Raw genomic sequence first — 26,567 nt, 5'->3', positions numbered from 1 at the left:
AGTGGGCGGTATGCGAGAAGTTTAGGGACTATTTGTTTTACGCCCCTCACTTTACCATTTACACTGACAACAATCCCCTAACCTATGTTATGAGCACTGCAAAACTGAATGCAGTAGGCCATCGTTGGGTGGGAGAACTGTCAGATTTTCGCTTTGATATCAAACATCGACCTGGCAAAGCAAACATTGATGCTGACACGCTATCATGCCTTACTCTTGATATGGAGAAATATGTTGCAGACTGCACAGAGGACCTGCCACTAGAGGTGATACGAGCGGTCTGGGATGGGACTTATGCTGCCAGGAAGAAGGATGTGGCTTGGATTGCAGCACTCAATATGGCAAACATGGACCAGTCATCCCCTGCCCTCTTGTTGCCGCCTGTAAGCAAGGTTGAATTTGCCAAAGTTCAAAGGGATGATCCAGTGATCTCTAGGATAATGGAGATGAAAGACACAGGTGGGGTGCCGGATGAAGACAGTAGGAGAAGTTTGAAGGGTCCAGCCAGGAAACTCTTAAGAGAGTGGAGCAAGCTATCTTTGGAGAATGGATGCCTATATCGGCACGTGGCTGGAAGAAAACAGGTTGTTCTTCCAACCAAGTATAGACAACTTGCTTTGGAGCACCTGCATGACAGGATAGGACATGTAGGCCAAGAAAGAGTAATTCACTTAATGAGGGAGAGGTTCTACTGGCCACATATGAAGAAAGAAGTAGAGGAGTACATTACCAAAAAGGGGGAGATACCCAAAGCAGCAGTAGTCAGTCAGTGGATGAAACTGTAAACTGCTCCATATCCTCACCAAGGAATGAAGACCGTGAAATCGAGTGTCTACGGATGAGCGATGAAAGGAACTACCCAGCGGAAGAAGATGCAGTAATAATAAGACGATCTGCACGAGAACGAAAACCAAAGTGCATGTTCACCTATGAGACACTGGGTCAACCCTCAATACAACCCCAGACCACACTTAACAGTGTAGCAGCTTATACACTACCATATGTACCTGTGTGGACAACACCTTATCCTGTGCCACATTCATTCCAGATTTCACCTTACTCTGACATAAACACATTCAGACCTTTCACATCCACAATGCCAGTGTATTGAACAAAAGACATGATGTGTTTAAAAAAAAAAGGGAAAAAAAGTAAAGTATTGAATTGTGTGAAGTTTTTGAAACTGGAGCCTATTTCATTTTGTCGGGGAGAATGTGACACCCTGAAGTATGTACACATTTTAGTTATTGTGATTTTTGGGAAGAAAAAGTTTTTTTCACACACTGATTTTCAGTTTACATATATTCTATATGTTAAATGTAGAAGGGAAGCTGAAACTGTCATGTGTAAAGTACTGTCTTGCTGAATGAGATCGGGACTCTTATTTTGAAAATGAGGACTCGTATAGAGGAGCGGTGTTGCGCCAGCGCCCTCACAATTGCTGGGGATTATGTGCGACACAGACACGTTTGCTCCTGTCTCCTCAATTTTTCCGGTGTTTACAGGGACTTTCTAATCTGCCAACACGGCCTTCTGTACGGGGCGTGTAACAATAACACATTCATTCTAATATTCAGAAAGATTTTTAATCTACTGACTGACCACATGTAAATCACAGCTTAGAGCCAATGAGTCTGCATCAAACCGCGCCATTGACACCTTTAGGGGCCTGTTTGAGCATCACCAGGAACACCTCTACATTCCTAGCTCGGACTCATTAGCTTTAAAGAGATCTTAATCAGCTTCAATGGCCGAAGCATGCAGAGGAAAAGACCTCTCCATGCCGCTCGCACACACACACACACACACACACACACACACAAACCTTCTTGCATTTAACTCAGGATATAAGCCATTCCAAATGTATACGATATATTCCTGTGCGTTTGTATGTTTCCCAGCTCATATTAGCATAGTTATAATTCTCTAGTCGTGTTAGTTGACCTCTAAGTGCCTACATTCAAGCATAAGAATGTATCTTTATGTTTCTATCTGTCTTGCATATCTTTCTTGGTACCTAATTAAACCTCTCGGTTTGCCTTTAAATAGCTCTACTATGTGAGCCTAAAATGCATCATACTATTTGTACCATAGTTTGGGTTACCAGATAATCAGTTAAACACTCCATTAATAAATTATGCAAATCAGGTGTCATTGAGACAAAGAAACATTTTCCCGCTGAAACTATATCCCTTGTTATTGGTCAATCCAACCAAAAGGGGTGTTACTGGGAAACCAGATAAAACCTCTTCCACGCCCAAAAGGTTTCTCTCTTATAACTTCTCTTAACTTGTGGTTCCCTGGAGACACCCATCACCTTGGACACCTCGCGACTCCCCTTCCGGGGGGAGTCCGATCTTCTGGCAGTTTTCAGCAACTTTGTTGATTCACTTCGGAGCAATCAACCCATGGATGAAATGATGAAGGTTTCACTCCTAACAGGATTCAACAGGAATCTACGCATCATACATGCACCGGGACACTTTACTCAGCAACTACAGAACCAATGCAAGTAACTGCTTGTTAACTATTTAGATGCACTTCTGGGCTTTGACCCCTTTTAATTAAGGTGATGAGGTTCTTTGATGGTTCTTAACAGGTTGTGATTTAGTTTATGAGTAAATACTGCCATGACTCTCCACTCTCTTGTGCGTGAGCGCTCGCTCGCTCTCTCACTCTCTGCAGTGTGCTCTCTCTCTCTCTCTCTCTCTCTCTCTCTGTCCATGCCTTCCTTGCGTTGGCATCTATGTTTAATGTGTGTATGTTTGTGTCTAGTCAGATGTTGTATGTTCCCCTGTAGAGTAGTTAAATAAACATCCATATGTATTCACACTTGGTTGTCTGTGTTTGCTGCTCACTGGACGAGGTCACTTTAACGTTCTGGTTTCGTTACATGCTCTGGGAGCAATGTATTAATAGTAAAATTATTTTTCGTGGCCAGAGAAATAATTTTACTTAGAGTCAATAAACGATTAACACTGTCCCCCCCTGCGGACAAACAAATCATTTTATTTTACTAATAATGATATAATGCTACAAGTAATTCCTGAAGATGAATGTAGTTAATAATAACCTGTTATGATTAATTATGTGCATCTCACTTTGAGCTAATTTGTTACACAGTGTCAACCTTATATATCTGAAGATGTCTGTGATAGGGTAATGGGATCACATGCTATTCATTATGTCCATTTTAAATACTTAGTATTGGCTGTGGATAAATGTTTGTGTTGAACTTTTCTCCTTGGAGCATGAGAATGTGATGTCATCAGCCTGCTCTACCACCGGCACCCAGTGGAAATGTTTATAAACTTATTTGCTGATAGAAATGCTACAAATTGACTCTAAAATACTTTAGATATCTCCAGAGTGACATAAAATAACTTTGCACAACTATACAGAGAAAGTTACTCTTTTGATCTGTTAGAGAACCCCATGACTAACTTACATTTACGCCCAGAGAAATGGCTCGGCTACGATGTACCGGTAAAGAAGTCACGCCGGGTGCTGAAAAGGTTGTCAGATTCGGGTAAGCTAACCTTAACTTAACTAGCTATGTGCTTGTTTGCCTAACGTTAGATTTATGAAGTCCGTTCTATGCATACATTTAAGATCAGTAACAAGCAGTTAACGATTCACTAAACTAAGTTTACTAAAACTTTGTAATCAATACACAAGTAACTGTAATCTGACTATGAGCATTTAAAATACAATCACAAGTCATGATTTTTGTAATCTGATTATGTAACTCAGATTAATCCATACTACATGGGTTACTGCCCATAATTCAGTTATATAAACATATTCCACAGACACACACACACACACACACACACACACACAAAAGAGTATTTATCATCACATTTATTCAAATTAACCACAGCACACAGTCCAGAAGAGTTTTTAAGATTCCTGCTCAGTCCTCTGTGTTTCAGTGATGTGTTTAGAGATCTGTATCAGATGACCAACTCTCCCGCATTCAGAGACTCACACAGTTGACACTGTTCTCATTCTCACAACACACCTCCATTTTCAATGTGTTTTTGTAGTGTTGAGAAATGTGGCCAATTATATATCTGTTGATTTCTTGAACCCTTCTGATTGCCCATTCAGTTCGAGTTAGAACAATTTCTAGCCTACCTAATCTATTCAGAATTTGAATACATTCTGTTTGTTTGTTTGTTTTTCATGCTGCTGAGAGGACCAGCTGCCACACACCCTGTACACACAGTTCCCGGAGTGACATAATAAATATCTATAACACGAAATGTATATAACACAAGCCATGAAATGATTAATATGTCATTTTATTTATATTAGGCTATAACAGGTTGTTGCACAGAATGCTACATAATCACATATTTGTGTCACTATCACACATCTGATCTCCCTGAAGGTGAAGGAGAGGGATAGTAGAACAGAGAGACCCAATTCTCTCAATGGGTCAGTGGGTGAGTTTTGGCTGAACTTTGGGGATCAACTCTCGCTTTCATTCACAAAATGTCATTAAAGAAGCAGTGACAAACTGAATACAGCATAAATTGATATTATGTATTAGCATAACAATCCGAATGCTGCAGTAGTTTGTATTATGTTGAATTTTATTTAATTTTTTTTTTTTTTTTTTTTTTGACTGAATGCATATGCAATTTGCCACTACATGTCTTTTCAACTTTAAAATAAAGTGTGTTGAGTGGACAGTTTTGAAGAATCATTTTATGACATGCTGAAATAAAGGGAAAATGTTCTATACCACTACTATAGTTCATGCACATTTGGTTATAATATTGTAGAACATTCTTGATATCTTTAAACATGCCTGTATATGTAACACACAGAACAACAGCTCTCAATACAGTTACAATAGACACAATTAAATGTATTCAAATTAAACTCAAAATCAAAAACATAGCTTGTGAATAAACACCACACAGTCATGACAAAACATCAGAGCGTAACATTTTGAGCATCACAAAAGTTACACCCACACAAAAAACAAATTTCAAAATAACATTTTCAGTATAAGGATTTCAATAAAACAAAATTATCCATGACTATAGAGATGTAATAATAATGTTTCACCTAGAGTATATTACAACATTTGAATGATGCTTTTATTGTAGGAAAAAAAAATCTTAAATTAGATTAGTTTTTTCATGGCTTCTTTCATGGCAAGTCCAAGCTGCAGTCTGTCTACATCAGAAGTCATTATGAAATTATTACCTTTTCAAATGTGAAGAATTTTGTGTAATGCACTTCACTGTTCTTTATGATATGTGATCGTATTGAACCAAAGCAGGTTTTGCTCTTCTATTGTTACAGTTGAAACGTATTTCAAGGATACCATTATATTTTAAAGTTCTCTTACCTTTGTGTACCAAACTAATTTAAACAGAAGCCAGACAGACACTAGTTAGTTGATGTTTACTTTAGGCTTTCCTCTGCTTGGGTCTTCATGTTTTTCCAGTATGGAGGTATATCTGCAGGCTTTGCATCATACTCCTCAGCAAACTGCTCATTGAATTCTGCCATCACATATTTCCAGTATGCTGAGGCCTCTATGCTGCGGTCTGGATCAATTTGCCAGTCTGGATAGATTTGGCTGTATTCCTTATATTTATGCCACTGATCTTTAGTGTCACGGCACTTGAAGCTTATGTCACTGTGCACCAATGATGTACAGATGTCTGTCACTAGTTTTTTAGAATTATCAAATCTGTAGCGCCCGAGACCTTCTGGTCTGTGGACTGAGAGAAAGTGTTTAGCGTGGACTTCTCCTCCAGCCTCACATGGTGCTTTACAGAATGGACACTGTTTCCCACAGCCCCACACTCGATTGAACAGCATGTCCTGTGGTTTGGTTTGAAGACTATCTATTTTGTTTTGAAAATCTCTTTGAGTTTTGTTCTGACTCTTTGATTGCCTGAGTAATTTCACTGATGACTTTATTGAGAAGCTCTTCCTCTAATTTGATCATTTTGTTCTCTGCTGTAAAGTGCTCTTTAACTTTATCAAAAATGAACTTTTTAACAAAGTATTCATATGATGCAATGAAATGCAAACATGTTTAAAATTTAGATTCAGCAAGAAGATTTTTCAAGACTGAAATCTGAAATGTTGTCCTTGTTCCAAAAATTGCTGAGTTTTCACCAATCACCATCTTGTCTGCCATTTCCATGCCCAACTTCTCAGACATGTATCTTTCCAAGGCAGGTTTTAGACAGTTACTCATGAATTCATCAGCTTTCTACTGACACTGGTCTCGTTCACGGTAAAGGTCAATGAAGTCAGAATGGTATGTTTTTTTCAAGTTCTCCAAGGCTGTTAGCGGGTTGTTTAGCTTGATGAATTGATTGTGAATGCTTTGAAATTCTCTGCTTGCAAAGCCACATATGTGTAATTTAAGGGACAGTTTAAAATCTTCCTTTAGCTCAAGATCTTCATGAGCTTTAAGTTTCTCATCAATCATGTTGAGAATTTCCCTGATGTATGTGTCATCATAATCATCCTTACAGTTCTCTGTTTCAACAAATTCCCAACAATCCCTGGTAAGGTTGTCTGACATTTCTTCAACCCTCTTGATCTTCTGAGCATTCCAGAGCTTATAAAAAAAGTTACCCTTGTGGACAACAAATTTTCCATGGCCTTGATTGTGCAGATCCTTCACTTTGTCTAAGCTTTGAGCCATTGAACTTCCTCTAGGTTGAAGATTGTTCCTCAAATGATGGAAGACTCTTGTCAGAATATCCTGTGGTTGGAACCCTGTGTCTGGCAATGTCCTGACAGTGTCCTGCCACATCTTTTCAAATGCTTCATTCAGCATGGAGTCTGACATGTCTGACTTTTTCTCCCGACAGTCTTTCAGCAAGTCCAGCACTTTTTCCTCCATTGTGTCCATGTATGTCTTTTTGATTCCTTCCACCTTCATCATTCCATTTCGACGTGAAAGAGCTGCATCCAGTTTTCTAGTGACAGAATTTGAAAGCTCTGTCTTTAAAGACTTTGCAGAGTTTATAAAGTCTTGTCGATAACTTTCCACAAGTTCAACATGACCTTCTCCTTGTTCGTAGTATGACTGGATCTTGTCAATAATTTCATCTTGTCCTTTTGAAAGCACACATTCTGCCTCTCGTAGTAAATGACAGTGGACATCTTCAACAGTGCACTCCTTTTTAAATTTTCCGTAGTTTAAGATCTTCGTTTCAGCTTTTAACGCCCATGTGTGCATTTGCTTTCTCAGTGTCCAGTCCCAGCTGTTGTACTCTGTGCACAGTTTCATGTATGCATCAGCCACCAGGCTATTTCTGAATCTAAATATGAACTTCTCAAATTTCACAGCAGTCCACAAGTCTTTGGTCCATTTAAGAAATTCATTGATTGTGCTGGGCTTGTAATATTTGAAGATGTCCATTATATGCTTTTTGAGAGCATACACAGACTCACTATAGCCAATACTCACTGGTGCCATTGGGGGGTTTCCATGCCACAATCCAGGGATGTAGTGGTCACCTGTCTCAGTGTCATAATACATCACATCTGTAAATTTCTTGAACTCCAGTTTGTTCTCCATTTTGGCTGCAGCTTGAGTCATTTCATCCAGTTGTTCCAACAGAAATTTACGGTCTCTCATATTTGAAACATGAGCTGAGACATCAGCAACATTCTGGTGTACAAACAAACAGGTGTGTTTCTTACCTATTTCTTCCATCCTGAGGAAGGCATGAACAATGATCTGTAAAATGTCTTTCATCTCTGTGGAGTTTTCCATGGCAATGTTGACAATTGTTACATCACTCAGTCCAACAACAAGTGTTGCCAGCTCATTGTCATGTTCATAGCTGTTGTCCAGTTGTGCGAGCTCAGGGGATTTCAGTCCTTCAGTGTCAATTATCACTATATAATCACAATGGAGTTCTGCTTTACGCTCTTCTGTTACTTTAATGAGCTGAATAAAGGCTCCCCTGGTGCACCTTCCACTGCTCACTGCAAACTGAACTCCAAACATGGTGTTCAGCAGCATTGACTTTCCTGAACTCTGGACACCCAAAACAGTGACAACCATAATCTTGTTTTTGGGCTCCACCAGTGTGTTTAATTCAGAAAACACACTAGTAATCCATTTCTCAGGGATATTTGAAGAATCTCCATCCACAAGTTAAAGTGAAAATCCATCCAGGAGTAGTTGAGCACAGAGTCTAGGTAAATGTTCCAGCTGTTTTTGGTAAAGTGCATTTTCTGGGAGTGAGACTGCAGCTTCATAAAGCTGGCTCATCTCTCGAATGAAATGCTCCACTTCTAAAGAACTGTCTGAAATCTTTTTATCAAGCTCAGCAATTTCTGTCTTGTTCCCACAAATATCTTGACATTTCTGTTTGTACAGTTCTCTGAGTTGAGGCAGTACTTCATGTGAGTGATTCTCCAAATTGATTCTCATCCATTTTAAGAAGTAGGCTTTTTCTGGTGTTGATATTGCACTGATAAAGCAGCTCATAGTAACTGATATGCCTGTTTCGTTTTGCTCTTCTCTTAGCTTCTTTTTCTCAATCTGAAGCTCATTTTTGTAGTCCTCAACACTCTTATCCCCAATTTTCTTCATTCGGCATTCCTCCTTGTCTAACTTTGCCAGTTTCATCAAGATTTCTCCTTGCAAGGGCAGCTCCTCCTTCTTGAACTGCACTATATCATTAATTTTTGAAGTGATTTCATCTGCCCTTGCTTTAGCATGCTGACATTCTTCAGTATCCTCATCCACCAAGATTCTCAGTTTTCGTGCAATCTCAGCTAAACGAACAACTGATATTTTGTGACTGTTGTTCTTAATTGCATCTTGCAACTTGCTTTGAATTTTTTCAACGAAGTCTGCATCATTCTGCTTGGCTTTAAAAATGAAATTACTTTTCTTCAGACTGAGCTTGCTGACTGTAGCTTTTATGCTGTTGTTTTTGGAGTCTCCCACAAAAAATAACTGAGGCATAGATTTCTGACTGGGGACTGAAATTAACTGTGAATCTAAAAGTTGGGATTCAAAGAACACAAACACAGCAGTTGAAGCCTCACAAAGAAAAGTGTACTGTGTTTCAAAGCTCTGAATGTCACCTCTCAAATTGGCAATCGCTACAGGTTCAGGAAAGACATCAATGTTCTCGTTTCCACAAGGAAGATACCAGGCCATCTCAACCAAGCCATCTGATATTTTCTTGTTGATGTTTCCACAATCCATGTTGAAGTGCACAAAGGTATCAGTGTACTGCTGTGGATTACTGAGCAACTTATTCAGAATCTCTGATTTGGAAATGTTGCATCTACCAAGTCTCACAAAAGACACTAAAGGCAATTCTGAGAGAGCAATCCTTTCTTCCACAAATGCACTTGGATCTGATAAAGAGTGTGGTCTGTATTTTTTCACAATATCTCTCATTGCCCATAGCATAAGAGTGATCTGACTGTTATCAGTGTTTGGAAGCAGGAGGGGAACCGCAAACTGACACATGGACATTTTTATGATCATTTCCTGCTGAAGAAAACTGTCAGAACAAAGAAACACAGCAGTCAAAATGTCTAAAATGTCAAAATGTCCTTCCTCAAGCAACGGTTTCTGATGTGAACAAGGAAATTCAGAACATTCTGATGAAGCACAAGACTGCAAATCGAATCATCATCCATGTGGGGAAGAATGATATTTGGAAAGAGCAGTCAGGACTCCTTAAGAAGGACTTCAGTGAACTCTTTGAAACACTTCGAAGACTCAAAGTTCAGTCGTTCATCAATGGACCACTTCCAGCAAGGGGAACAAATATGTTTTCACGGTTCCTTGGGCTGAACACATGGCTACAAAGATCTTGCAATATAAAAGGAGTGAATTTCATCGACAACTTCAATCTGTTCTGGGGCCATAGACAACTGTTTAAACTGGATGGCCTCCAACCTAACAAACTTGGAGCTAGAGTGCTTAAGGACAATATCTACTTTTCCCTCCGTCATCCCTCAGCAGAGTGTGTCAATTCATTCAGCACACACACACCAGGTCTGAGTCATCATGTGGTTGACATATCCCACAAGGACACTGATAACACCATCCAGCCACAACAAGCACTGCTGATGGACACTATCCCACCTGAGCCCTGCCCACAGAGCTCCTCACAGACAGACTGTGATGTATCAAAACAGATACAAGACTCAGCACCCAAGGACGACCTTCTGGAAAACAGCCAGGGAAGGCAGGACAACATATCACAGTCACTGGAAACACCAGAGACACAGCCCCTCTCACCGGACACATTATCCCTCTCTCCAGCATCTCCACTTCTGTGCTTCTCACAGAAAATGGAGGAATTGGTGTATGCTGGGAGTAAACTCTCTCACTCATTCGCTGCAAGCCCGCAAATATCACCAAAAAACTGCGGGCCCCCCAACCACCAAAGCCTGTGGGCCCTGCTCCTGTGAGAGCTCTCCGACCGCTGCCACAACGCCAGGGCCCAAACCTTCCATCTGCTGTAGGTGAACCAAAAACAAATGATAGCAGCTCTCAGTGATATGTGTCGGGTCCCCGCTATAATAGCAGCAACATTCACAAATGTTTACAGAACAAGCGGGAACCCAGTGTGCCTGTAGCTTTCTCTATTTCAGTTTTATCACGTGATAGAAAGTCTAAGGCCATCTCAAGCCGAAGGGCAAACTCATCTAATCTGCGGCCTATAATGCATCATACTAAGATTGATGTAAAGACACAAAGTACTGCCATCAAGTTAGCATTTTTAAACATTCGCTCACTAAAAAATAAATCATTTCTAATCAATGATTTTATAACCACAAACAATCTGGATTTTATGTTTCTAAACGAAACATGGCTAGAAGACAGCTGTAGTGCAACAGTCCTCAATGAAGCAGCCCCTCCTAACTTCACTTTCATGAGTGTCTGCAGGACTGTTAGGAGAGGTGGAGGTGTAGCTGCTCTATTTAAAGATGTCTATCAATGCAAGCAAATGTCATTTGGTCAGTACTTGTCTTTTGAATATCTAGGGATTGCGCTGAAAGGTGCTCCACGCATTCTGTTTATCATTATTTACAGGCCTCCAAAATACTCTCCAGCCTTTGTTGAAGAGGTCACAGAAATGCTATCAATGATTTCCTCAGAGTTTGACTGTTTTGCTATTGCAGGGGATTTTAATATTCATATAGATAATGCAGAAAACAAAATTACAAAAGAAATGATAACGGTGCTAAACACTATTGACCCACATGGACCCACACACAAAGGTGGACACACTCTAGATTTAATCATCAGTAGGGGTCTAAACATTTCATCCATTGTTATTAAGGACGTAGCACTATCTGATCACTTCTGTATTTTCTTTGATATATTGATCTCTGCTACCACTGAATCTAGATCTGTCTCTGTCAGAAGGAGATGCATTAACGAGAACACTAGTGTGCGGTTTATGGAGGCTATATCTCTAACACCATGCATTTCTGCAGACTCTGTTGATATTCTCCTTGATTCCTTTAACTCAAAAGTTAAGAATGTTATTGATGATATTGCTCCAATAATAGTCAGTAAGAAAACAAACAGGACAGAAATCAGTTTGGAGAAGATCAACAGCAGTTCAGACTATGAAAAAGACAATGCAGAAAGCAAGCTGAGTGGATGTGGCGGAAGACGAAACTTGAAATTCACTATAGCATCTATAAAGACAGCCTTCATGCTTTTAATGTGAAACTAGCCACAGCTAGACAGAATTTCTTCTCAAACCTTATAAACAGTAACTTAAAACAACACTCGTACTCTTTTTGCCACTGTTGAGAGACTGACAAACCCCCCAAGTCAGATTCCCAGTGAAATGCTCTCAGTTAGCAAATGCAATGAGTTTGCTTCCTTCTTTTCTGAGAAGATCATTAATATCAGGAAGGCGATTAGCACATCCTTAAGTAATGCAGAGGTCAGACAGATCTGGACGCAATATCAAAAAGATACTATGTCTATTTTTGAAGCAATTGATAGCAAAATTTTGCAGCATCTAAAATCGTCAACCTGCTATCTTGACACACTTCCCACATCTTTTTTTTTCAAAAGTGTGCTTAACTGTTTAGAAGCAGATCTCTTAGAAGTGGTGAACGCCTCACTTCTTTCTGGGACATTTCCAAACTCCCTGAAAACTGCAGTTGTAAAGCCCCTCCTGAAAAAGAACAATCTTGATAACACCATTTTGAGCAATTATAGACCAATATCTAATCTTCCTTTTATAGGCAAAATTATAGAAAAGGTAGTTTTTAATCAGCTGAACAAATACTTAAACTCCAAATGGATACCTGGACAATCTTCAATCTGGTTTCCGACTGCATCACAGCACAGAGACAGCGCTCATTAAGATAATAAATGATATTCACTTAAATTCTGACTCTGGCAAAATATCAGTGCTGGTATTGCTAGATCTCAGTGCTGCGTTTGACACTGTCGATCATAAACATACTACTAGAGAGACTGGAAAACTGGGTCGGGCTTTCTGGGATGGTACTCAAATGGTTCAGGTCATACTTAGAAGGTAGAGGTTATTATGTGAGTCTAGGAGAGCATAAGTCTAAGTGGACTTCCATGACATGCGGAGTCCCACAAGGCTCAATTCTGGCACCGCTCTTGTTTAGCCTGTATATGCTCCCACTAAGTCAGATAATGAGAAAGAACCAAATTGCCTATCACAGCTATGCTGATGATACCCAGATTTACCTAGCCTTATCGCCAAATGACTACAGCCCCATTGACTCCCTCTGCCGATGTATTGATGAAATTAATAGTTGGATGTGCCAGAACTTTCTTCAGTTAAACAAGGAAAAAAAACTGAAGTTATTGCATTTGGAAAAAAAGATGAAGTTTTCAAGGTGAATGCATACCTTGACTCAAGGGGACAACCAACTAAAAATCAAGTCAGGAATCTTGGTGTGATTCTGGAGACAGACCTTAGTTTCAGTAGTCATGTCAAAGCAGTAACTAAATCAGCATACTATTATCTAAAAAACATTGCAAGAATTAGATGTTTTGTTTCCATTCAAGACTTGGAGAAACTTGTTCATGCCTTTATCACCAGCAGGGTGGACTACTGAATGGTCTCCTCACCGGCCTTCCCAAAAAGACCATTAGACAGCTGCAGCTCATCCAGAACGCTGCTGCCAGAATTCTGACTAGAACCAGAAAATCTGAGCATATCACACCAGTCCTCAGATCCTTACACTGACTTCCAGTTACATTTAGGATTGATTTTAAAGTACTTTTACTCGTTTATAAATCACTCAATGACCTAGGACCAAAATATATTGCAGATATGTTCACTGAATATAAACCTAACAGACCACTCAGATCATTAGGATCGAGTCAGTTAGAAATACCAAAGGGTTCACACAAAACAAGGGGAGTCCGCCTTTAGTTACTATGCCGCCCGCAGTTGGAATCAGCTTCCAGAAGAGATAAGATGTGCTAAAACATTAGTCACATTTAAATCTAGACTCAAAACTCATCTGTTTAGCTGTGCATTTGTTGAATGAGCACTGTGCGATGTCCGAATTGATTGCACTGTATTTTACATATTCACTGTATTCTATGTAAAATAATTTTCTATTTTTAACTGTTTTAAATTCATTTTAAATAAGTAAATTTTTAAATCATTTCCAATGTTTTAAAATTGCTTGTTTTATGTTTTTAAAATTGCTTGTTTTATTTTTGTTATTATTCTTCTTCATGATTATTTTACCTTCTTTTATGTAAAGCACTTTGAATTACCATTGTGTACGAAATGTGCTATATAAATAAACTTGCCTTGCCTTGCCCTGCCTAAAGGATTAACTGACTGAGGACAGTCTGATTCATTCTCCTGATCATCATCCCACTCTGAATCTTCTGTCCCATCTGATGAGGAACACTTAACACTCCTCGCTGTCCTTTGTAGCATCATCAGTCTCTTCAAGAACAGCCATGGCAGATCTGAAAGGGACTGAACAGGCACATCTGTGATACTTGTCTTGTCAATCTGCAGCACTGTGTGTAGAGTGAGCTTCTTATCATAGTACTCCACCAAACCCAAGTTTTCCAGCAGTTTCTTCATGATGTTCTCTGTAAACGAGACTGTAGTGTGTTATTTTTGTTGTATTTTTTCAAGTAAGCAATGTTTTTGTGATTTTTTATTTATTGGATAAAATGCTGCACATTTTTCTTTGTGAAATTGAAATATGTCAAATAACAAAACTAAATTGCAAATTTAAAACGAATCTAAAATCAAATAAATAACACAAAACAACTCTCTTCATAAACATAAACCAAGGCTTTGACTGTGCCCTTTCCATATAGAGGCACAATGCATTTTAATCATGATCCAAGCAAAGATGTATGGAATGCCATATTTGCCATATTTAGAAGTAAGTAAATAAATGAATGTACAAATAAATGTAAAATAAAAAGAAGAAGAAAAGCTATTATATATATATATATATATATATATATATATAATTATTTATAATTTTATATCCTTATTTATATCCTTATTTTAATTTTTTTCCACTTTTATTTATTTTTTCTTTTATTTATTTATACATTGATTTATTTCAACTTTTATTTTCACATTTATGTATTTATTTCCACATATATTTTATTTCTACATTTATTTATTTCTACATTTCTTTGTCCGTAGGGTAATGAGGAGGGCGTGTTTTATCTCAGGCAATCTGGCCAGAGTAGGCGAGGGGTAAAGTCCTAAAGGGGTCATAGGATGCTTTTTTTTTTAAAGATCATTATTTTTCTGTATTTGGTGTAACAGAATATGTTGATATGCTTTAATGTTCAAAAAACATATTATTTTTCAAATACTGCCTCTCTCAAACACGTCATTTTCTACAAAGTCTCTCCTTCTGACAAGTGCAGTCTGCTCTGATTGGCCAACTGACCCAGTGCATTGTGATTGGCCGAACACTGCAAGCACTCGCCGGAAATGTAAAGCCCCTTTCCATAATCGCATAAAAGCTTCATCTTTCAAAATAAATGTAAAGACAGTTAATAATGTCCTTAGTTTTACCATCAGTTCAAGCCCGAAAGGGGAACAGAGTCGTGTGACATACACAGTGATGAAGCTCGTATGTGTTTGCAGTACACAAGCCATGGATGGTTAAGACAGCTGACTCCACTGTGTGACCCTCTCTCTCTCTCTCACACACACACACACACACACACACACACACACACAATGTGCAGAACTCTGCATTTGAACAGTCAACAGCAAATACTTAAACTAATAACTGTCAGGTCTCTGGGCTAATCACCTGCCTTTTGGGGTTGTTACTGAGTGTTTGTTGTGAGTTTGGATGGTTTGACAGCTCACCGCGTGTGTCTGTTTGATTGTTGTTTCCCCGCCCTCCTTGTTTCTCCGCTTGTTACCTAGATTGGTTGCCACCTGGTCCCTGTTACCTCTAATGTCTTCCCTTTATAGTTCCCTGTGTTTCTCTGTTTGTTGTCAGACTGTTGTTACTCGTACCGATAGCTCCGACCTTTTAGTTTGTCTGTGTACTCATCTTGTGTCTTGTCATCAGGCTCCTGTGCTCGTAGCAGTTTATCACAACCCTACTTTCACGTGAATTCAGTTTTCAAGAAATCCTCACGCTGTCATCTGTACCCTGGTCTCGGCTGTTGAGCAAGCAGTCACTCGGGTTAGTGATCCAACCCACCGGCCACCCCTCTCTGGTCGTTGTTTTGGCTGATGTCGGTCGCCGCCGCCCTCTTCCTCTCTCGATCGGGTGACGGCATTCCTCAAGCGGACTGTGGAACTATCATTCACCTGCTCTGTCTCCTCTGCTTAATAAAGGCTCTGTTTAATCCGCTACTGAATCCAGCCCGTTTATCCTGACAGAACAGTCTGACCAAGACATGGATTCAGCGGGATCTGATCCACTTCGCTCGGCTCTCGTGCAGCAGGGAGTTTTATTAGGACAGCATGCCACCCAGCTCAACACTACCGCGCAAGATGTGGACGCTCTTAATGCCCGGATCTCTGAGCTCGTCACACGGGTGGAGAGCCTTCAGCGGGAGACGATGAGCCGGGGTTCCGTTCTTCACACGGGTACGTCTCAGGATCCCGAGCCACACGCCAACAATCCGCCGGTCTACGATGGCGATCCTAATGCCTGTCAAGCCTTTCTCTCCCAGTGTTCGCTGGTGTTTTCTCTGCAGCCCCGACGTTACGCCAATGAAGAGGCCAAGGTGGCTTATGTCCTTACACTACTTTCGGGCCATGCCCGCGAATGGGGAATCGCCGTGTGGAGATCGCGGGCTCCTTGTTGCGCCACCTTCGCGGATTTCAGTCAAGAGATGGCCAAGTTGTTAGATCGCTCTGCCCGGGGTGATGAGGCGGCGGCGCAGTTATCGCGGCTGTCACAGAGGAGGAACTCAGTCACTGATTATGCCATACAGTTCCAGACGTTAGCCGCGGCGTGCGGCTGGAATGAGAGCGCGCTGCGCGCACGTTTTCTCGAGGGGCTGGACTTTGCCATTGCCGACGAACTTGCGGCCATAGAACTTCCGCGGGATTTGGATAACCTGATAGATCTCGCACTCCGTGTGGAGGGCCGTCTCAGCCGCCGCCGCAAACATCGGCAAACTCCCGCTCCATGGCGCCACCTGGAGGCCTCTTCGGCCAGTGCAACCAGCCATCAGCTCTCGGAGGAGGAACCCATGCAACTGGGTCGTCTCCGGCTTACGCCGCAGCAGAAACAAGAGCGTCTGTCTTCGGGGGTGTGTCTGTATTGTGGCAAAGGAGGCCACTTCGCCCTTCAGTGCCCGGTAAAAGCCAGAGCCCACCAGTGAGGCGGAGAGTCCTGGTGGGCACTTTTCACAGTTCAAGCTCTCCAGCAGCACGCACTCTGCTGCCGTTTCAACTCTCCCTTCAGGGGGTTCACATGCTGGTCTCGCCTTTGTGGATTCGGGGGCTGAGGGGAACTTCCTCGATGCTGCTTCTGCTCGCAGTTGGAACATCCCGTTTATTCCTTTGGCTAGTCCCGTGTCGGCATGGTCATTAGCGGGCAGTCCCCTTACCACCATCACCCATGTCACACCCAGTGTTAGCCTTCACATCGCTGGCAACCATTGTGAGCAGATTGAACTATATATTATCGATTCTCCGAAGGCTCCATTAATACTAGGACATCCCTGGTTGCATAAGCACAACCCACACATTGACTGGGTTAGTAATTCAGGTTTTATCCTGGAGTTTGTCTTGTCACGTGTCGTGTTTGGGTGCTGCTTTTTCTCCCGTCTCTGTGTCTTGTGTTTCACAGGTGGATTCCTCGGATCTGACTGGTGTCCCGGCGGAGTACTATGATCTTCGAGCAGTCTTCAGTAAGGCCCGGGCCACCTCGCTACCTCCGCATCGCCCTTACAACTGTGCCATTGACCTTCTCCCGGGCTCTTCTCCGCCTAAGGGTCGTCTATATTCCCTTTCGGGTCCTGAAAGAGAGGCTATGGACAAGTATATAAGTGAATCACTTCAGGCTGGGCTCATCCGCCATTCCTCCTCTCCCGCTGGTGCGGGCTTTTTCTTCGTGCAGAAGAAGGACGGGTCCCTGCGCCCCTGTATTGATTACCGAGGTTTGAATGACATTACTATAAAGAAAAGGAACCCCCTACCTTTAATGTCTTCTGCTTTTGAATTGTTGCAGGGAGCTTGGGTCTTCACCAAGTTAGACCTCCACAATGCCTACCATTTGGTGCGCATTCGAGAGGGGGATGAGTGGAAAACGGCGTTTAACACCCCTTTGGGACACTACGAGTATTTGGTTGTTCCGTTTGGCCTTACCAATGCTCCGGCCGTTTTCCAGGGACTCGTTAACAGCGTGTTGGGTGACATGATTAATCAATTTGTCTTTGTGTATCTGGATGATATCTTGATTTTCTCCCCCTCTCTCCAGTTATACACCCAGCACGTCAGACGGGTTCTCCAGCGGTTATTAGAGAACCAGTTGTTTGTCAAGGTGGAGAAGTGCGAATTCCACGCTGAGTCTGTTACGTTCCTTGGCCATATCATCTCCACGAGAGGGATTAAACCTGATCCCGCTAAGATAGAAGCTGTCGCCCAGTGGCCGGTCCCTGATTCCCGTAAGGCTCTGCAGCGTTTCCTGGGTTTTTGCCAACTTCTACCGGCGATACATCAGGAATTTTGGTCAGATCGCTGCACCGCTCACGGCCTTAACCTCCACCAAGGTGTCCTTCAGATGGAACCAGGAGGCTCAGGTAGCCTTTGACATTTTGAAGTCCCGTTTTGTCTCTGCACCTGTTCTGTTGGTTCCAGATCCTGAGGCTCAGTTCATTGTCGAGGTTGATGCTTCGGACGTTGGGGTTGGCGCAGTTCTATCTCAGCGTTCCCTCCGTGACGGGAAGGTGCACCCGTGTGCATTCTCTCGTCGTCTCAGCCCTGCAGAACATAACTATGACATTGGCAATCGAGAGCTGTTGGCGGTGAGATTGGCTTTGGGGGAGTGGCGTCACTGGTTGGAGGGGTCGGCGCAGCCCTTCTTGGTCTGGACAGATCACAAAAACCTTGAATACATCCGTTCGGCCAAGAGGCTGAGCTCGCGTCAGGCTCGCTGGGCGCTCTTCTTTGGCCGATTCAACTTCACCCTCTCGTACCAGCCGGGATCCAAGAACGTCAAACCCGATGCTCTCTCTCGCCTGTTCGGGGCCCCCGAGGGGGAGCTTGCAGCCGAAGCTATCCTTCCTGAAGGTGTGGTGGTCGGAGCCCTTTCGTGGGGTATCGAGCAGCGAGTTGAGGAGGCCGGTCGAGGGGTGCAAGTGCCGGGAGAGTGCCCGGCGGGCAGGCTGCCGGTGCCGGCTGCGCTGCGCTCTGAGGTCCTTCAGTGGGGTCACGCATCCAGGTTGGTCTGCCATCCAGGTATTCATGATAACGTTGTTTGCCATCCGACAACACTTTTGGTGGCCTGCTATGGCTGACGATGTTAGACAGTTAGTGTTGGCCTGCCCCACATGTGCCCAATGTAAGCCCTCCTAATGGTCTGCTCAATCCTCTCCCTATCCCTTCCCGCCCTTGGTCACACATTGCCCTTGATTTTGTCTCTGGGCTTCCTCCGTCGAAGGGTAACACTGTGATTCTCACGGTGGTGGTGGATCGCTTTTCCAAAGCGGTTCATTTCATTCCCCTGCCCAAACTGCCCTCCGCCCGGGAGACCGCCCAACTGGTGGTGGATCACGTCTTCCGTCTCCATGGTTTGCCGGTGGATGTAGTTTCAGATAGGGGTCCCCAGTTTGTCTCCCGGTTCTGGAGGAAATTTTTTGCAGACAGATTGGGGCCTCTGCGAGTCTGTCATCAGGTTTCCATCCCCAGACCAATGGGCAGTGCGAGCGGGCCAACCAGGATCTAGGAAGAATGCTCCGCTGTCTGACATCCAACAATCCGAGTTCCTGGTGCCAACAGCTCTCCTGGGTAGAATACGCTCATAACACCCTTCCTGTGGCGGCGGCAGGTATGTCTCCCTTTGAGTGTGCTGTTGGTTATAACCCACCTCTGTTCCCTTCACAGGAACCCGATGCAGCGGTTCCGTCCGCCCTGGTTTTCGTCCAGCGCTGCCGTCGCACCTGGGAGAAAGTCAGGAGGGTCTTGGTCCAAGCCTCTGGCCGAACCAAGACCGCAGCCGATCGTCGCCGGTCCTCTCCTCCTGCCTATGTGTGTGTGGTCAGCGGGTTTGGCTTTCTACCAAGGATCTGCCTCTCCGGGCGCCTTCTCGTAAACTGGCGCCCAGATTCATTGGGCCGTTCCGCATCACCAAGGTGGTTAATCCGGTGGCGATCAGACTCAAGCTTCCTCCTACTATTGGTCGGGTTCACCCGGTGTTTCACGTTTCTAAGGTCAAACCGGTGTTCTCTTCGCCCCTTAATCCTGCTTGTGATCGCCCCACCCCCCCACCCCCTCATCTTGTGGATGGATCTCCTACCTATACGGTTATGAGATTACTCGATGAGCGGCGCCGAGGCAGGGGGGTTCAGTATCTCGTGGACTGGGAGGGTTATGGTCCAGAGGAGAGGTGCTGGGTTCCATCCCGGGACATTTTGGACCGCTCGTTGATCGAGGACTTCCGTCGGTGACGAGGTAGGCCCCTTCCTGGAGAGCGCCGGGTGGCGCCCCTGGGAGAGGGGGTACTGTCGGGTCTAATCACCTGCCTTTTGGGGTTGTTACTGAGTGTTTGTTGTGAGTTTGGATGGTTTGACAGCTCACCGCGTGTGTCTGTTTGATTTGTTTCCCCGCCCTCCTCCTTGTTTCTCCGCTTGTTACCTAGATTGGTTGCCACCTGGTCCCTGTTACCTCTAATGTCTTCCCTTTATAGTTCCCTGTGTTTCTCTGTTTTTTGTCAGACTGTTGTTACTCGTACCGATAGCTCGGACCTTCTAGTTTGTCTGTGTACTCACCTTGTGTCTTGTCATCAGGCTCCTGTGCTCGTAGCAGTTTATCACAACCTCCTTTCATGTGAATTCAGTTTTCAAGAAATCCTCACGCTGTCATCTGTACCCTGGTCTCGGCTGTTGAGCAAGCAGTCACTCGGGTTAGTGATCCAACCCACCGGCCACCCCTCTCTGGTCGTTGTTTCGGCTGATGTCGGTCGCCGCTGCCCTCTTCCTCTCTCGATCGGGTGACGGCATTCCTCGAGCGGACTGTGGAACAATCATTCACCTGCTCTGTCTCTTCTGCTTAATAAAGGCTCTGTTTAATCCGATACTGAATCCAGCCCGTTTATCCTGACAAATAACAAAACATACTTACAGTAGCGGATTCAGAAGCGCCAGATTGTCGTAGCAAAGTCAGAATCACCTCAAATCCTAGGTTCACAAAACCGTTGTCCATAAAATGCATTGCTGTTCTGTTGTAAGTAATCTTAAAGATTCCTAAATGCATCTACTTTCAGAAGGCCAAATAAAGTGCTTTCGTCTAGATACACACAGCATCTCCCTGACATGACTGCTTCAACACTAACTGCGGTTACTGAAACCACGCCTACTTTCTTTGCGTGAACATTTGGGCAGCATTACGCAAATATTTCCACATAGTGACGTAAAGATATGGGGGCGGGTTTGAATGAGCCGTTTTAGGGGGGCGTGGCAGAGTCTTAACTTTGATAAAGAATATCTCTTTGGATTTGAGACTTTAGTCTTTGCAACTTTACAGATCTTTTTATTCACCAAGAGCTTTTAACACTCCAAAGAGAAAGGAAAAATTTAAATCGCATCATATGACCCCTTTAATGCAAAACATATTCAAGACTTTTTCTTTTCAAGACTTGCGGTTTTTGTAAGTTTTTTTGTCTGTTTGTTTGTTTGTTTTTGGTTTGGCAGAATTTGTTAAGTTGTGACACGCCAGTCGTTAAAGGGGGTGGGGGGGGCTGGGGGGTACAAAGCTGTTTCATGCATTCAGAGTTGTTTAAACTGTTAAAGAGTTGTATTCTTTTGCTTTTGGCATGGACAAAATTTCAAAAAACAATTTGGACGTATGATGGAGTATTTTTGTGCTAAAAATCTTACTTCTGGGTTTGTACAAGTTTCAGAGAGTTTTTTTCTTTTTTTCGATTGTGGCTCTTTATGACATAGACAAGGATGGAACTCCTTATATGGGCATCTCTCCCGGAAGACTAGAGCAATAGTGAGATCGCACCCATCAACGCACTTCATTCAGCAGCGCTGCATGGGACTTACTTGGGAAGAATGTCTCTAAAGAAGTGTGTTTTTGGTTGGAAAGATAACTTTGTTCAGCTTTTAAAGAACCCAACGTTATATAAACAGTGGATGCAGTTTGTTATTCGGGAGCAACAACTCAGTTTCACAAGTGTGTTTGTTGACAAGCGTTTTATAAACAAGGCCCAGCTCAACGCTGTATTGTTTAATACTGAAGTCCCAGCTATAAAAGATCCCAGTCATGATTCAGAACTGCAGACGGTAAGTGAAACTGCATCAAATGTCTGTGTTTTGTTGGCAGTCAGAGCTCAAGTGTTCGTCAATCTTTAGCTCCGCCCATGGCACGCCTCCAGCATCTCAGCTTATTCTGGAGAGAATAGTAAAGCTGTATCTTTCTTTTATAAGTATGATAAAACTAAAGACTTATTGGAGATATGAAGGATGTATTACTACTCTATAGGTACTCAAGATTAACATGAGATTGGGTGAAACCATGTGTGTTATGTCCCCTTTAAGTGTGTAGACTGACTCAGTCATTAGGTGTGTGCTCCTCTCTGACTGTCAGAGAATCTGCTCCTGTCAATGGTGACAGTCTTTTAGTGTGTTGAGGTCAGAATGTTTCTGCTAGTCCTGTAGTGACCATTGCAATAACCAATGAATTTCAGTCCTGGAGAGCCCACACAGCCCTGCAGACTTTAGCTCCAATCTTGATAAAAAACTCACCTGCCTGGCTTTCTAGACCTTGATTGGCTTTGTTTGATTAGGGATAGAGCTGAAGTCACTGTGGCTCTCGACCAACATTGACTTAGACTTATTAGACTAATTAGATTGGTTATAATTCTTACTGTCAGTTTACAGTTTACCAGTTAAGCTGGGACCACAGTACAGGACTATTCTGACCTCAGCACACTAAAAGACTGTCACCATCGACAGGAGCAGATTCTGTGTCCGTCAGAGAGGAGCACACACCAAATGACTGAGTCAGTCTGAACACTTAACGACTTGTGCGTCACGACTGGACAAACTCTGCTGAACCCCACAACCGAAAACAGTGGTGTCAGTCACAAATATTAAATGTTTTTAGGCTACAAGCTCCGTTCCCATGGACACCTTGTGTTTGATCAAATTCTGGATATTTCCAGCCTAAATCCATATCTAAAGCCGTGTCGACACCAAGAGAACCCATTATAATCAGTTGATGCATGACCACACGGGAAGTGGTGCGAGGCACAAATCTTCTACAGTAGCCTAACTGATGCCTCCTATCCCGAATCTTTGAAACATGCATTGCATGTGTTGAAAGTGAAACCTAAAAAAAAAAAACAGCTCGCATAAGAAAGCGATTGTACGTTTTCGCAAGCTTCCAGCCGAAACAATAACCGGTGATATAAGACTTCGTTTGGGCACCACAAAGTGTCACTGTGGCCCCAAAGCTTACCCCTCTCCAACAAATAAACAAATAAATGTAGAAATAAATAAATGTGGAAATAAATAAATCTTGAAATAAAAAGAAATAAATATGTAAATAAATACATAAATGTGAAAATAAAAGAAAAATAAATGTTGAAATAAAATAAAAAAATGCGGATATAAATAAATAAATAAGGAAATACAATATAAATAATTATTTATTTTTGCTTTTTCCCCTTTTCTTTGCATATTTATTTATATATTTATTTATATTAGATTTTTTTTAAACTTTTTGTTGTACATTTATTTATTTATTTATTTACTTACTTACTTATTTCTAATTATGGCAGTGATGGCATTCCATAGAAACAGTGGGTTTCATGACCCTTTAAGGACACCGACAGCAGCTAGTTACTTTTGCATCTTTTTGTGTTTGCATGTTTAAACTGGCAAGGTGTATTTTTGTTCGTTCAGGTGCAGAAGGACACGCAGGAAAGCTTGGTTCGGTGTTCGTGCATCTGAGACATGCTTCTCTGTGTGCGCACCGAACACAGCGCTCAAGTACTCTGTCGAGTTCTCGCGTCTTGTAAATGCTCTATAACTGTCCATAGCATTAGCAGTTTCTCCGCTGAACACGACTCCAGTTCGGGTATGAGAATCAGCGCCGTTAAGGTGGCAACAGAATAACAGAGACTGGTCTATCGTTTCACCAGATAAGACCCTTATTCCTCGGCTGGGATCATGTAGAGCCCTTTATAGCTGCATTGAAACTGTAATTTGGAAGTTCAAACCTTTGGGAACCATAGAAGTCCACTATATGGAGAAAAATCCTGGAATGTTTTTCCTCAAAAACGTAATTTCTTTGCAAATGAAGAAAAGACATGAACATCTTGGATGACATGGGGTTGAGATAATTATCAGGAGATTTTTATTCTGGAAGTGAACTAATCGTTAGATCAAGCCCTCATTGGATTGCACTGATCATTTGCCGCTCTTAAAATAGGGCCCATCAAGTCCACAACCAAACTAAATATCTTGTTGCACATTAATGCAGATGAATTGATTGCTTCTGTGAAATTGTCACTCTGTGTCAATATAAAAGATTGTAGCATGATACTGGCTGATGAAGCAATAGATAGAAAGGTGATACGGATACTTATTCAAGGAATAAGGAATAAGACTGGATGTGGCAGCACTGTTTTCTTTCATTTTCTGGTGTACTATTAAACAGAGGAGATGATGATGCCATAAACAGAAATTTTAAAAGATTTACCTAATTACAAAGAATGGTAATGGGTCCATTTGCTTTCATTGTAGAAAAAAAAAGAAAGAAAAGATTTATCTGAAAGTGTGAAAAGCTTATCATTATGTAAATATGTTTGCACACTATGCAATTCCAAGGTATATTCAAAGGTCCAATTTTAAGTATTACTAATGTCTAATTGTTATGTATTTGTACACAAATTGTTATGTAGTTAACTGACTCACTGGTGTACAGAAGAGGAATGTAGACACGGGGACATTTAAAACAAAGATCATAGTTAAATATAGCCTTTTTAGAAAAGTTATATCAGGAATAATCATATTGGCAGCTTAGTTGGCAGGAAACCATGTCTCATTTGAGTTTACATCCAGGACCGGATTTACCTTTTATTGTGACACTATTAATATATGTATAATACTACCACCCCAAATAGGGTTACCACCTTCAGCGAGGCAAAATAAGGGACACCCATTCACAACACCCCCCCCCCCCCCCCCCAAAAAAAATGATGACAATGGAAGCAATCTTTAAATTATAAAATTATCAAAATTATTAATTATTATTAGGTTTAGGTATAGGTATAGGGAAGGTATAGTTCACCCAAAAATAAAATAAAAAAAATTATCATAATTTACCCAGGTTGTCCTAAACCTGCATAAAATTATTATTATTATTATTATTGTTCTGTTGAACATGAAAGAAGATACTTTGAAGAATGTGGTTAACTAAACAGCTTCTGGTCCCCAGTAACTTTCATAGTAGAGAAAAAAAAACTATCAGAGTCATTGGGGACAAGAAACTGTTTGGTTACCTCAAAGTATCATCTTTTATGTTGCTGTATCTTAAACAGAAGAAAGAAATTATTACAGGTTTGGAAGAACTTATGGCTGTGTAAACCATAGATACGTATAGATATCTATGGTGCAAACGATAAAAAAATAAAAATAAAAATAAAAATCATTTTTGGGTGAACTATCCCGTTAAGTCAGACAATCCATCATGACCAACTGAGCTGATTCTCTGCAAACAGCGAGTTCAACATTAGTTACTGGACAGACCCATTGATAACTTTCCCATTCAGCTCTACATCTGGAGAGTCTTGTGATCGAAGGGCGGATGTGAGCTCTAGATGTTTTAAACCGTGCAGGTTTAGCGAATGCTGCGCTCGCGTGAAAGGGCTTTAACGTTCTGGAGACTCCGTCGCCATGGAAACAAAGACTCCAAAATGCAATCATGAGCAAATGAGCTTCTCTAATACTTCTGAAATTGATTTAATTATAATTGCTATTCGTATTATAAACAATGAGATGTTGCGTCTGTGTTTTTTAATTTGTGCATTGTCATCACCCACTGAACTTTCCACTCCGACTGGCGCTTTTTTCTGACTTCAACGCTAAAAGATGGTTTGTGCAGGCTGTTAGTAAATTTAATATCAAGGGTTTAATGCATTACACCATGCTAATTGTTTTTTAAACATGTTTTAGAATGTCCCCATGGCCCATGCACATTATGTTGATGATAAAAAGGGACAGGTGAGTCACATCTCGTGGTTTCAGGTTGATAAAAAGGGACAGGAGTGCAATAAGTCCGAGACGTGAGATGTTTACTCACAATTAAGAAAAAAAAAGAGTCAGATTTGTGAGATAATAAGTCTCATTTAGATAAAAGGGCTTCTGTAGTTATAGTCAGACCACTGAAACTTGTGCATACACTGCATCTCACTGGATAATTACAATTAATAGCAGTAGTGATTTTTGGAAATGTAATCTAATATTTCTCACTGACACACTAAAGAAATCTTTTTTTTATTATTACTGGATACGTGTAATATGATCAAGAGTAATATATCTTTCTCTGCAAAATTACATATTAGACTTTTCAGTTTCAGTTTTCCTGTCAGTCATGTGGTTTGCAGGAATCTGAATGAATAATTAATGCAGGTCTGGAAGGCATTCAAATTTTCCATTATCCTAACTTTGGTCAGTTATGTCAGCTGTTAAGAAGCTGTGACAGGAGTAGGCTACATGTGGTGTGTGTTTCACATTTTTAGTCTGTTTTGGTTTAGTTTTCCTTGTGTTGCCCTGTCTAATTCCTGGTTAGTTTCCTCATTTGTTAAAGGTCCTACACACCTGGTTCTGTTCTCCCTGATTACTCTCTTCTTGTAGCTAAGCCCTGAGTTTCCTTAGTTTCATT

The 26,567-nt window shown here is 41.8% G+C and overlaps 2 protein-coding genes across 2 annotated transcripts; both read right to left on the bottom strand.

Moving 5' to 3' along the window:
* Positions 1-4,292: 4,292 nt before the first annotated feature.
* LOC122146328 (interferon-induced very large GTPase 1-like) lies at positions 4,293-6,196 on the bottom strand. The gene is made up of 2 exons (XM_042764544.1): positions 6,158-6,196; positions 4,293-5,964 (listed from the first exon to the last, which is right to left on the bottom strand). Exons 1-2 carry the CDS (start codon positions 6,194-6,196, stop codon positions 5,425-5,427), a joined length of 579 nt encoding a protein of 192 aa, XP_042620478.1. The 3' UTR covers positions 4,293-5,424.
* On the bottom strand, positions 5,893-24,613 carry LOC122146387 (up-regulator of cell proliferation-like). Its single transcript, XM_042764726.1, is given in 3 exon segments — positions 5,893-9,558; positions 13,820-14,098; positions 24,599-24,613. Coding segments are annotated over 2 exon segments (3,582 nt in total). The 5' UTR covers positions 14,091-14,098; positions 24,599-24,613; the 3' UTR covers positions 5,893-6,247.
* Between the last annotated feature and the right edge of the window lie 1,954 nt (positions 24,614-26,567).

Source organism: Cyprinus carpio, chromosome A10 (genome assembly GCF_018340385.1).
Source record: "Cyprinus carpio isolate SPL01 chromosome A10, ASM1834038v1, whole genome shotgun sequence".
NCBI lineage: Eukaryota > Metazoa > Chordata > Actinopteri > Cypriniformes > Cyprinidae > Cyprinus > Cyprinus carpio.
The sequence above is the reverse complement of the archived record's forward strand: the minus strand, read 5'-3'. Positions and strand labels throughout refer to the sequence as shown.

Bases quoted from the DNA above. Each gene is read 5' to 3' on its own strand.
- LOC122146328 (XM_042764544.1), bottom strand. From the start codon at position 6,196: ATGTCTGAGAAGTTGGGCATGGAAATGGCAGACAAGATG. The intron at 5,965-6,157 runs GTGATTGGTGAA...TGATCAAATTAG, and splicing joins TGGAAATGGCAGACAAGATG to AGGAAGAGCTTCTCAATAAA.